The sequence below is a fragment of the Xiphophorus hellerii genome, chromosome 15, assembly GCF_003331165.1.
Source record: "Xiphophorus hellerii strain 12219 chromosome 15, Xiphophorus_hellerii-4.1, whole genome shotgun sequence".
Lineage (NCBI taxonomy): Eukaryota > Metazoa > Chordata > Actinopteri > Cyprinodontiformes > Poeciliidae > Xiphophorus > Xiphophorus hellerii.
Window position 1 is genome coordinate 24,660,824 of NC_045686.1, and position 12,763 is coordinate 24,673,586.

A 12,763-nucleotide genomic window follows, 5' to 3' on the forward strand; every position below is an offset into this window, starting at 1 on the left:
TGATCCACAGAAGAACCAGGACCAAAGAGTCCACAGTGTGTCAGGTGTCACTGCTAGCCTGCAGAGCTGAGCTGTGTTGGGTTTAAATCCAAACTGAAACTTCTCATAAATGTCAGACTGGAAGATTGCTGATTATAGACACAAGTAGGAACTATATCAAGTCTCCAGATGCTGTGTAACATACGTACCAACTCTATAAACTTTGAAATCACATTTGCTGAGGAAATATGTTCTGTACAACATTACAAGGAAATGGTCAGACGACACAAAAGTTTAAGTCCAACTTCTCTGAGTTCCAATTCCATTAACTGGTTAGAAGAGACACAGGCACAAAACAAACCACAAACATACATATATAGATGATGATGACATGATGAAATCATTTGCGCACGGTAACTTTAATTTCATCGAAGGTTTGTCATCAAGGTTTTTCTTCAACAGGTCTGGTGAGGTCTACTTTCAGCACCTCAGCATCTCTCTGCCCCCTCAGACCTTGCAGGTATGTCTGAGGGTTGGGGATGTTGCTCCCGCTCTCTCTCATGGTTTGAGAGGTAGCTTCCTTCGGCAGCCATGTTTGGCTAACGTTGTCCCGTCTCATGTGGCTCAGGTTGGTCTGCATTGAGTGAGTTACTGTAGTCCGAATATTAGCCTTAGATTATGGAGCACAAAAGAGGTTTATTAGACTGAAAATAAAAGAATGTCAATCTGTGCTGCAGCAGTGGAAGACATACAAGCTACTAGAGATACATTAAATAACAAAGCAGAAATCAGTTTGGTCTTAAACACCTACAACTCTTAACCCTACAAAACCACTCAGACCACCAGGCCACCCCTTACGAAAATATATTTACTAATGTGTTACTGGAAATATACTGGAAATGTATTCTAATCTATTCTTTTCACAATACATTTTCTAATATAAAGTACAGACCAAAAGTTTGGACACACCTTTCTAATTCAATGGGTTTTCTTTATTTTCATGACTATTTATAAGGCAAGAAATCCCACTTATTAACCTGACAGGGCACAGCTATGAAGTGAAACCATTTCAGGTGACTACCTCTTGAAGCTCATCAAGAAAATGCAGAGTGTGTGCAAAGCAGTAATCACAGCAAAAGGTTGCTACTTTGAAGAAACTAGAATATAAGGGGTATTTTCAGTTGTTTTACACTTTTTTGTTTAGTGCATATTTCCACATGTGTTATTCATAGTTTTGATACCTTCAGTGTGAATCTACAATGTCAATAGTCATGAAAATAAAGGAAACTCATTGAATTAAAAGGTGTGTCCAAACTTTTGGTCTGTACTGTATATTGTAAATGCATTGATTCATGTATTATACAATATATTATATATTTGTAATGTATGTTTATATATATCCCAAAATAGTTTGAATTTTATATTTACAAACACCTACCATAATGTCATATGATTAATTTGGAAAAATGCATTGGTCATATATGTAAATATGTGTTATATGTATCTTCGATATATAGCAGAATATTTTTACGTACAGTACAGACCAAAAGTTTGGACACACCTTCTCATTGAATTCAATGAGAAAGTATGTCTAAACTTTTGGTCTGTACTGTATATGGAAACATAAATAAAATATATATGAGCAGTACATGGTAGAATATATCAAGTATATGAACTGTTATATATGGGAAGCTGATGTAGATTGTAGACTGCCATAGGGCTGGAAGACTGAGGTGAGGCTGCTATATTGCGCCACCAGCAGGCAGGGCAGGTGAAGTGTTTTGCCCAAAGACACAATGACAGAGGCGTCCAGAACGGGGATCCAACCAGCGATCCCCTGGTTGCAGGATGAACTCCTACCTGCAGTGGCATGGCTGTGCTCACTGTGTCCACCTTGGAATTTTCTTTTGAATTACATTTTTTATTTACAGTTTTTATTATTTTCCCCTTTACTATCAACAAAATTATGGAAAAAAATGGTCTTTTGTGTCAAAACATCCTGCATGTAGCAAACATCAGTGTGTCTGTAGGGGTGTGCATGTACACATATATGGTTTACACTTATAATGCATTGGAAAATATAAATATTAAATTTCATACACGGGAATATATTGCTAATGCATTGAAAGATATATCCAATATGCTGCGCTCCATTTTGGTTTCATGCCTGTAAACATGTATGGGTCTGGCTCACCAGTTTAATGGCTTTTCGTCTTAGTTCCCACTCATTCCACTCGTATGACTTGTCAATGTGTGTTTCCACTGGGTGGGTGTCAGTTTGTATTCCAATTTCCCGCTTGTTGATATGCATAGGCCATAAACTCTGCCCTGGTTCTTTCTGCAAAAGCAAAGCAGAAACATCGGCTGAGATCAGGAACGCTGTGTTCCTAAAGCTAACAAGGGAACAGATCATATGCTCTCAAGATGTATTTAGTTTACTATGGAACTGAAGAGTTTAGTTGGTGTTACACAAAAAGGGAAATACATTTTACTGTGGAGTCTCATTTTCAAAATGAAACTACTTTCTTGGTGAAATGTTCCTAACTTATAGAAAAGACCAAAGAGCCATATTACCCTGGTAAAGATACCAACCTCAGAGTATGAGGGTGAGCTGGGAAGCTGCTGATGGAGTCTGAGAAGCTGGAAAAGTTCTGGGAATAATTTGGATTTTTCTGCCACCTGAGCAACAAAGTCATCTGGAGAGGAGGCAAATGCCAAAGCTGCCTTCCGGGAGCTGAAAGCATAGAACCTCTCCTTGTGTTCTAGAATCCCAATAGACGGATTTCCTGCAAAAGTAGCATTTACTTTATTTGAAGCCCCAAATTAACTATCTCCCCCTCCCTTCCTCCCTCCCCCCGCCTTCCCAGTTTGTTTCTGATATGAAATGGGGGCATGGAATAAAAAAAAAGAAATGTTTTTGTATTTATACATGCATGTCAGTACCGTAGTTATTTGTACTCTTGACAACAATAAACGGAAAAGCTTACTGACTGTACAGGAATGAAGCTTCTTATAATGTGAATAAATGGAGATAAGGTTATCTAATTCTGTGATTTACTGATCAAAGTGTTTGATCTCACCTACACATGAACAATTAAGTCCACCACACTGAGAAACAGTTTTTAGCCATTAGCCATTAGCCATAGCCATGCTGAATGCTGCTGTGATCAATTTGACCTGCTCAGTTTTATGCCTATAATTTAGTTCAGTTTTAAGTCAACTTTTATCAAAGGATAAGTAATTATTTATTGCTGTTTTTTAAGTGAGACGTTTTTTATCTGGAGAATTGCACCCAGATTGTTTATTGTTGCAAAGACAATAAAACTGCTATTCTATTTTGAGGAGATGAATGTGATTTTCTTTGTGTTTTAGGTGAGCACTACCTGGAAGTAGCAGACCTTCTCTGTTCACGAACATGTAACCACAGAAACCATTGTACTCCAATGGCAGCTCCTTCAGTCTGTCATTTGCATGAGGCAGGAGCCAGGCCTGAGTGTTTAGCAGAGTCGGGTCAATCTGCTCATCTGGAGGAGGAATCAGAAAACAGTAGAAGCCTGAACCCTCAAATCCACTGTCACTCAGTAAAGTCTGCTTTTCTAGCCTTTAACTAAACTTGATCAACATGTTTCATTTGTACATTCAGGGTTGACTATGTTAGTGACATTGCCATACCTGAGGACATTGCCAGTCTGTTGGCGTCACTCTTTACTTCTGTTGCCTCCAGCAGGCTGTTCAGATACGCCTTCGAAAACCTCTTAGCCTGGGAGACGAGGAAGGGTTTGAGACCGACTGTGATGTTACTGAGAATGTGCAGCAGTTCTGCCTCATCCTGGAGCTCAAACCACAACTTTGTCACAGCCTTGAACAACGGCTGAAAAAACAAGGTTCAATAAGTAACTGATCAGTAGTAGTTGTTTCTACAATATCAAAGATATACAAGACACAATGCACAGCAATATGAAGCTCAGAGGAGACAGATTTTAGTGTTGCTGCTACTAAATTATAGAACAGTCTCCTATTGCATATCAGACCTGCCCCTTTAAAACGCTCTGTAAAAAAAGACTTTTATTCCTTGGCACAACCTGAGACATTTGCTTTTACTTCTGTTTTAGTGTCTTTCTGGCCTTACTGCTGTTTTAAACCTATTTTCTAAGATGGCCAATATTGCCGAGCTTTTACCTCCCAGTGTGATGAAGGTGTGTGGCTGTTCTAACTGAAGCACTGTGTCGTTCTCGCTCTCTAGCTGTGGCACACACAGCCTTTAGCAGCGTCCATGCAGGGAGCTGTGACAACAGCAGAACATTCAACGCATATATTTTGTGATGATAATATTGTCTAATTTGGGGTCTTCAGGTAATCTTTGTCTGTGATTAACATTAGTTTGGTGAGCTGAAACATTTAAATGGAACAGAAAAGACAATAAACAGAAAATCTGTAAGAAAGTGAATACTTTTTCAAGGCTCTGTATGTGTCTAGTACTGTGCACTGATTTTGAATTTATACAGTAGCGCTGATTTTGATCGGTGTTGACATGATGACGCTAAGTTTTGGTTGGATGGATGGTTGGTTGGTTGGTTGGTTGGTTGGTTGGTTGGTTGGTTGGTTGGTTGGTTGGTTGGTTGGTTGGTTGGTTGGATGGTTGGATGGACAGATCTGCTACAAACTAAGTGCCTACTGTACCTTGACACAGATAAGACCTTTAGCTAGACCAAAAAAAACAGCAGTTATAATTTTTCACCTAATGGTGATTTTTTGGTCTTTTGTGTCTTTTTTTTTTGTAGAAAGTGATTTTCATTTTAAAAAAAATCATCACCTCTTTGCCAAAAGTTAATGTAGACTAAAAAATAAATAAAACAAAGACTTAAGCCATTATTTTAGGAAAGTGAAACCTCCACCCGCCTGTCCATGGTGGTGGACACAGGCGGTGTTGGGTTTTGCTCGACTGGAAAGCAGCACCTTTCAAATACATATACACCATACTGAAAATACAGTGATACTTGAGTTTGGTTAAGGTCCAATAATCTTGAAAAATGTAAACAATTTTTATTCAGAACTGGACCATGATGTTTGTAATGTAAGCATAACTGTTTGTTATGATAAACATATAATATTCTACAGAAACAAGTGTGAGCCTGTGACAGAATAAAAAATACTTTTATGAGTCAATGGAGCAACATTACTAAAGTAGAAAAACAAAGATCAGACGTCAAAAATGATCTTTTTGTCAGTTTCAAACATTGTGTTAACTTTATCCTGCAAGCCTGTACTGCCTCAGTGTGTCTGGGATTATCTATGCAGTTAATGCAGAATTTAAGAATCTGGTTTTTGCTCTCAAATATTTTCAAGGACATTATAAATCTTAGGATGAGCCCTCTCCATATGATCTCTTTGTCCAGATAGGTGGATGGTTTATATGAGTGCTGTATTGAACCACTATAAGATGCTTTAGCTGTTGTAGCAGTAGATGTTGGTCTGTAGAGGGTTTATTTTGAGGCAGCAGAGTAACTGAGAGCTTTTGGTTCTAAAGCACAACACAGATGGAAGGCAGTGTGCTTAACGCTGTTTCTTGTGTTTTTACCTCAAATATAACTCAGGACTCCTCCAAGGTTCATGTTTTTTAATTCATTTCAGATGATAAACATGTACACTAAAAGGAGGAAATGCTGTAATCTGTAAAGCACTTACAAAGACTGTTGAACCTGGTATGGCCATATTTGGCTGCACAGTTTCTCTCAACTGCTTCAACACAGAAGAAAGCTTAGCCTGTCGACTCTCCATAAGCTGGCAACATATGCTCGCATCAGACTGGCAGCAAAGAGGAAACACATATTAATTCTTAAGTACATATTTTTCTGTTGAACACTTGTATCATATAAACTGTCTTTAGCCATTTTTGATTCATCTGTTGATCAGTTTTACTGATCCGTTTAATTTTCATGAAAAAATGCTGTCTTGTTTTATTGCATACTATATGCTGTATAACAAAATGACGTTAAAATATCTTGATATGATTATCTATGTATGTGTTATCACAAAACAAGTTTCTTCAATGGAAAATAATTAAACATTGTGTCAATTCTTCTACAACCAGATTGGTGACAAATTTCTTATGCTTTTCTCCCCAGCAGACATGGCTTTTTAAAATGAAAACAATGTAAATATTTAACTGAGGTTTTATTTTTATGTCACGTATTAGTATATACAGTATTTATGATATTCCATGAAGCTTTTAAGAAACATTTCACTAAACTCTTGATGAATTCTTTTGGTCCTTGTTGAAATGAAACCCGGTTTGTTCATCAATTTGTTCTCACATGTCTGTGATCAGATGTTACTGCAGTCCAGTTAGTCACCTCCTGAATTAGGCTTTTCAGGATCACTGTCATGCCAAGTATTTGTAACTATTTGATAAGCAGTCATTAATGCACATTTTATAAACACTTTTATCTCTTTAACAGCCATATTTTATTACTTTTCTTTCTCCTAACAATCACAGTTAAAATACTTAAGTTTTCAGCATCTTACAAACTTTGTTTTTTGGGGGATTTTCCTACAAATTTATCAGTGGGGTTAAATATGGGTCATATTCATCTTGCAGTTTATTGTAACTTTTTCCAGGCCAACAGCTGCCTAGATGAATGTTGAGTGTCTCCACCCTTTTGACATGTAAATTTATGGTGACCACTCCGCCTACATTGCGTCTCTGCTTCAGTTAGACACTCCACTGCATCAGTCTCACTGTCACATGACCAAACAAACACCACATAACCCCCTGCCCCCATTCCCTCACATAGAAAGAAACATTGTTTGCTAATATTGGCACACGTTTTCTTATCAAAATAGCCAAAAAAAAAAAACCCCAAGTATTGGCTTGCGTTAATGTTAGACTAGTTTTTTCTCACCTGTAAAATTTTTAGGAAACTTTCATGCTGCCTGACGTTGTAGAGAGCCTGTTTGAGCTGGGTGATGGGCATTTCACACTGGGCAGGCTGAATGTTGGGGTGTGTTAGCTTCTCCAGTACAGCCGTGTATCTCCACACCAAATCCTGTGTGATGCTCAGTTCATTCTTAATGCTTCTATCACTGACCTGAAGCGCTTCTTGGAGAACTGCAGGCACTGCCAGGACAATATAAAGGGCAGAACAAAGTGAAAAAGGACAACATTGGAAAAATATTTTACATATTTATGAGAAGTAGGCGGTATAAAGTTTTCTGTTAAGTATTTGCTGGAAATGATTATTAGCAAGAATGTGTTTGGCTTCACAGCAACAGAGTCAGGCCTGAGGGTCCAACTAAACTACTTATAAAAAATACTTTAAAATTGTTGTTAATTTGTTAATTACAAGTTGTCTCATTGAGATCCAATATCTCATTGCAAGAGACTTGTTTTAATAAAACAAAGAAAATATTACAGAGCATACAGAGCAACAAAACAAGCACTTAAGAAGTCTGACTATTAAATAAGCTAATAAAATATGAGTTAAGGACTGATTTATGAGGATCTGAGCATGAGAATGTCATCTCAGCTTCTTTGTTGGGTCAGCAGCAGTCAGGTCAGTCCTGGCTGACTGCTGGAATTCTTAGTCCACTAACTTGATGGCTGCATCATGTTTTCTTATAGGAAAGACTACATAATGTTGAGATCAGAGTAGAAATCATTACAGACGAGCCTACTGAGAGCATACTTCAGTTAAGTTAAAATGAATCAGTAAAGTATATAACGTATGCTACAACTACTGGCTTGACTTAATTACAATACTGATTGTTTCTTTATGATCCATTTGTCTAATCCCCTCAACACTGCAATGGTCTATTAAAGGCCTTTCTGTCAAACTTAGAACAGCGGTCTTCAGAAACACAGTGAGATAGTTCACATTTATCCTGTTAAAATCGATAAGGGTATATTCCACTGTCATAATGTTAAAATAATAACAGTGTTTGACTGAATACCAAAATGAAATAGTGGTATTTTAATGCAACTGAATAAAAAAGACAAAATGAGACAGATAAGAAGACAGAATCATGAACATGGTTGGTTTCTGACTGAACAGACGAGGCTCCAGTATTAACCAAGCCTGGCTGTTAGCCTGGCTGTTAGCCTGGCTGTTAGCCTGGCTGTTAGCCTGGCTGTTAGCCTGGCTGTTAGCCTGGTCTGGAGCAGCTACTGAAATCAATGGGATGGTGAAAACCTACCACTCAGGCAAGTTGGTCATAAATCCTTTGCTGAAACTGCACAAGCAGCAAACTGGCTTCACTACATCCTGTTGTTCACCACTTTTATTCATATGCAGGGTTTTTTCAATATTCCCTCCAAATACAGCAAATCAAAATACTGCACCAAGCAGCAGACATACACAACAAAGAACTTTACACACAAATGATTAGAATTTTGTACACCAAGTATATTTAGTCAAAATATACTTGGTCAAACAATACTTATCAATTTTAGGCAGTTTTTTAAAAATGTATTTTACTTTTAAATGTGACTTGGGTTGCACCAAGATTTTATTGGCCCTTAATGAGAATAATAGCTGATTACTTAATTCGGTTTTATCTTAAATGCAGAGAAATTATATAATGTGTATTAATTATACTTTTTGTGTCCGCTATTTTTAAGCTGTGTGCTTATGTGTTTTAGTTCTTTATTTAAAAATAACTCATCAAAGATCAACTTTTGAAAGACGTACTTAATTTGTGGAGGCTTAAAAGTTCCTCGTTTTGCTTGCCGGCTTCGTTGAAGATTCGGATTCCTGTTACAATCATGGTGAGCTCCTTCAGCTGCTGCTCCTTGTCTTTCTTCAACAGAACCAGGAACGCTCCCAGATCATTCAGGGGCAAGACACTCTGCAGCGCAGCTGGAAGAGGAGAAGAAGAAGAAGATAACCATCATCATCATCATCACTACAACATGCCCTCCACAGTAACTGACACATTCCACAGCCACATGGATTAAGGTGATGAAATATAGCAATAGCCAAAGAACATTCTGACTCTAGTTAGAAGCTAAATTTTCTCTGTATCATACTACATCATCGTGCCGAAGAGTTTTAACAAATATGTAAAAAACATTTAAAAAAAAAAAAAGTTACGTGAGATGACGCTCTCAACAACAAACTGATAGAAGATCTGCACCATCTGCTGCAAACCTTGAAGGATCTTAGTTTCCTGAAGAAGTCCAGTCTGCTCTGTCCTTTCTTGCTTCACTGTTGTGTCTCCAGTCCAGTCTGTTGTCCAGATGAACCCCGGGGTATTTATATTCCTCAACCACCTCCACTTCAAACTGATGATGTTTGAAGACGGATGGATTATGTCCTAAGCAGTTGTACCATAATCCATCAATCCACCAATAATAGATGATGGATTGAGCAGAGCTCTGCCTTCAACCTCTCCAGACTTGTCTGCTGTGTTCCTCGGCGTTGATGTTGCTGTTGCTGTTTTTTCTGGCAGTTATTTTTTTTACTGACCAGGTGAATCAAAAAGATTGTAAATAACGTATTAACTTATTAAATATGTATCTTAACTCACACTGTGAAGTTGGTGCCAAATCTCCAAGAGGAGACTTTTGCAGTTTGCAGACATTAACATTAGAGTATCATTTACTTATCATTCAGCATAATTTCTTCCATTTGTTGAAGCAGTAACCATAATCATAGGAATAACCATAAGTGATTTTTATTACAGCTGATGTGACTGTTTTGTCAATAATTTTGATGTTTATGTTGTAAAGTATTTGACTTCTGGTTTGAGCTGTATACTTTTATTTTTGATATTGCTGCTGCTTAAAGGTTAGTTTGTTTCCCCCCAAATACAGCAGTTAGCTTGTTTCTCACAGAGCAACAAGAAATATTATTTCATACTGACAGCCCCTCTGAAGAGTCAAAAGGTGTGTTGATTATGAAAAGTATTTACATTTAATGTGTTTTTTGTCTGTTAATATGTTTATTTGGCATAAACATAACACATCATCTAAATGGAAACACTGTAAAATGATGTGTTAAGTGTTTCAGCGCCTGGTGTGACATGTGGATTTCAGTGCTGTGGTGAATGGGACGACTTTTGAAGGAATTAAATCTCATAAAACCATCACCTTGTTCGGACCGGCACGCTACAAGCATGCTGCTTGACGCTGCAGTTCAAACGTGACTCACCGTTAGTGTCTTGTACACAGCTGAAATTTGCAGGTGAACCTATTGCAGATCTCAGCAGGATGTAGGTAATTATCTGATGGTACAGAGTGTGGAAATCATCCCTGGATTTTGCTCTATTGTCTGTAATCTCCCGACACACTCCACTGAGTCTGAACTCCAGTATGCGATGGATCTCTGCCAGAAACTCACCTGCATAAAAAGTCGTCTATTACTCTTTTTAAGAAATAAAGTGATTATCTGAATTATTTATATAGTGCCTTTTATATAGCATGTGCCGAGTCACTGGAAGACAGTCATTGTTTCTCATTTTAATGTAACCCTGGGCATCAGTCAGTGTTAGTAGTTCTTCTTAGAACAAATAGACTCACTATCATTCTATGAACAATATCAAAGTTGTAATCAAAACATTTTCTATTACATTCAAAGATAAAAAGATAAAATTATGCCCCATGAAAAAAATTCTAGAGTAGTCAATGGAACATATAAAACAGATTTAAAGTTTATACTTACATCGAGAGGCATAATTCATTTCAAAATAAAGTTGCATTTTGATGGTATCAAGGCCTGGGCTGGTTTCCTCTGTAAGCTTATCTAAGCAGAGCTGCAACCAGAAACAATTCATTAGGAGGCATGGCTGCTTCACATCTACTGCAAAAAGATCCTGTGAGAGATTTTCAGAATAAAAGTGTCACTAGCTCCACTGTGCTCTGAATTCCACTTCATTGCCCCATGCTCTGGGCAATGACGATTTTGCTTTGCACTGAGCGCAGCCAGTGGAGCAAAAGGTGGGTATGCACTCCATGTGACGCATAAGAGTAACATGCTAGAATGGGTGCCAAAACAATGGTGGAATAATTATTTCTAGTTTGTATTAACAGCTGTTTGTGCATTGAAAACCCTGCCAGGTGCAAATAGCGTTTCTGCTTACACCTCAGAAAGCATCTGTTCCTTTTAGTGCATTTTCACCCAGCTTGGAGTTTGAGCTGCAGCATTCACTCACTCTAAAGTAAAATTTGTTGAACTGTGACCGAAGTGCACCATGACAGATAATCTAGAGAGAGGACATCAGTCCAACAGCAGTCAGTGGGCGAACAGAACTCCTTTACACTGGTCTCTATATCATACCATAAGTTTCTCTCCTGCCTAACTAGACCAGGTTTTGTTCATTTAGGCTATGACAGAACTGCAGATTAAACTTTGTTTTATCTACCAAAAAACCCTTCACCTGCTGCAGTCTGCTGTGGATGATCAGATTGCAGCACCAGTGTGTTGTGACTCACTGACAACAGTCCAAACTCATCACTACACCTATATGTTCTGATGTCTGGAGCCTGGTTGGCTTGCAGAGTGAGCTGCACCGTCACAAATACCTGTTTGAGTCTTTGGACGTCTTCTTCTGAGAGCGTCTGATCTACATCAAAACCGTTTGTTGGATTCAACACCACAGCTTTCACCTGAGCAGAAACATAACAAATACATTCTGGATATCAGTGCACATATTTTATGAAATAAAATGTTCTGTGATGGTCTCCATAACGAATGCTGGTTGACATAAAGGCCGTTGTGCTGAGTGATCTGCCAGTCAGCTGGCGGCTCTGGGTTCCTCACCATGAATCCCGCCAGAGTTTCAGAAAACGAGTGTCCCCTCCTCACACACTCCTCCACTATTTCACAAATGATGGTTTTAATCACTCTTTCTGTCCGAGCCCGAAACATTTCTGCTGCTGTACAAAGCGGATACTGTAGTGTTTAGAACCGGCTGCTATGGTAACAATGAAATATAACGTTGTCCACTAGAGGACGCTGCCGCTGTGTTCTCGCTGTTGAACAAAGGCGCATCAAAAACATGGCTGTCATTTTACAAAACCAGACTTTGTTTTTTTTTATGTTGAAGACCGTGTCAAAAAACGGATGAGCAAAAGTCTAGGTATTTATAGACAATATTACAAAAAATAGTTTACAATATCATTTCATCGTTTTTCCATTTGCCTGCCACTTTGCTCATGGCTGGATGTTCTTATTGACGAATAATAAAGAATATCTTTATTCTAATCATTTAAAAGTCAAACAGGTTATGAAAAACATGTGCAATAAAGAAATAAAAAGTGTTTTAATTTTCATGTTTTAATCAAAGGTCACAAAACATTGTAAACATTTATCTAACTTGCCAGCACAAGGAATGCAAAGTGGTCTGAAATGTCCTGCTAGAAGTCTGTTCTGACTGTGGACTTCAGCGAACCCAGGGAGTTATTGAGGAGCATACAGGAGCAGCTCAAAGTCAATGAGTTGTACAGGAAGGAACTGGAGAAAAAAAATGAAAGATGTGTGGTCAGGGATGAAGAAGATCACAAATGTCAAGCGAGAGGAGGATCAGATAGATGGAATTCTTCAGTTCAGGAGCAAATCTATCATCCTCCTCCTCTCCTGTCCCCAGACAAACAGAAATCCAATCCGCTTACCCACAGGTTTCCTGTCAAACCTCTGAGCTTCTATCTTCCATCTCAGTCATGGACTCTTCTGCTTCCATAAGTTTGTCTTCAACCAAACTAGGGAATGCTGCTGTTCTTTGTCTCCCCCTCCCACTTTTCAGTATGTAGATGTCAAATTAAGAGTCATCTGTTGAGATCAAGCTGGAA

The 12,763-nt window shown here is 38.2% G+C and overlaps 1 protein-coding gene across 1 annotated transcript; it reads right to left on the reverse strand.

Moving 5' to 3' along the window:
- Positions 1-359: 359 nt before the first annotated feature.
- Positions 360-11,880, reverse strand: cfap206 (cilia and flagella associated protein 206). Its single transcript, XM_032584409.1, has 12 exons — positions 11,736-11,880; positions 11,498-11,581; positions 10,638-10,728; positions 10,128-10,316; positions 8,667-8,834; positions 6,882-7,096; positions 5,665-5,784; positions 3,652-3,850; positions 3,363-3,503; positions 2,572-2,765; positions 2,174-2,317; positions 360-649 (listed from the first exon to the last, which is right to left on the reverse strand). The coding sequence occupies exons 1-12, from the start codon at positions 11,841-11,843 to the stop codon at positions 422-424; spliced, it is 1,881 nt and encodes a 626-aa protein (XP_032440300.1). The 5' UTR covers positions 11,844-11,880; the 3' UTR covers positions 360-421.
- Between the last annotated feature and the right edge of the window lie 883 nt (positions 11,881-12,763).

Bases quoted from the DNA above. Each gene is read 5' to 3' on its own strand.
- cfap206 (XM_032584409.1), bottom strand. From the start codon at position 11,843: ATGTTTCGGGCTCGGACAGAAAGAGTGATTAAAACCATCATTTGTGAA. The intron at 11,582-11,735 runs GTGAGGAACCCA...GTTTCTGCTCAG, and splicing joins AAACTCTGGCGGGATTCATG to GTGAAAGCTGTGGTGTTGAA. The intron at 2,318-2,571 runs GTTGGTATCTTT...TTGCTTTTGCAG, and splicing joins GCTCACCCTCATACTCTGAG to AAAGAACCAGGGCAGAGTTT.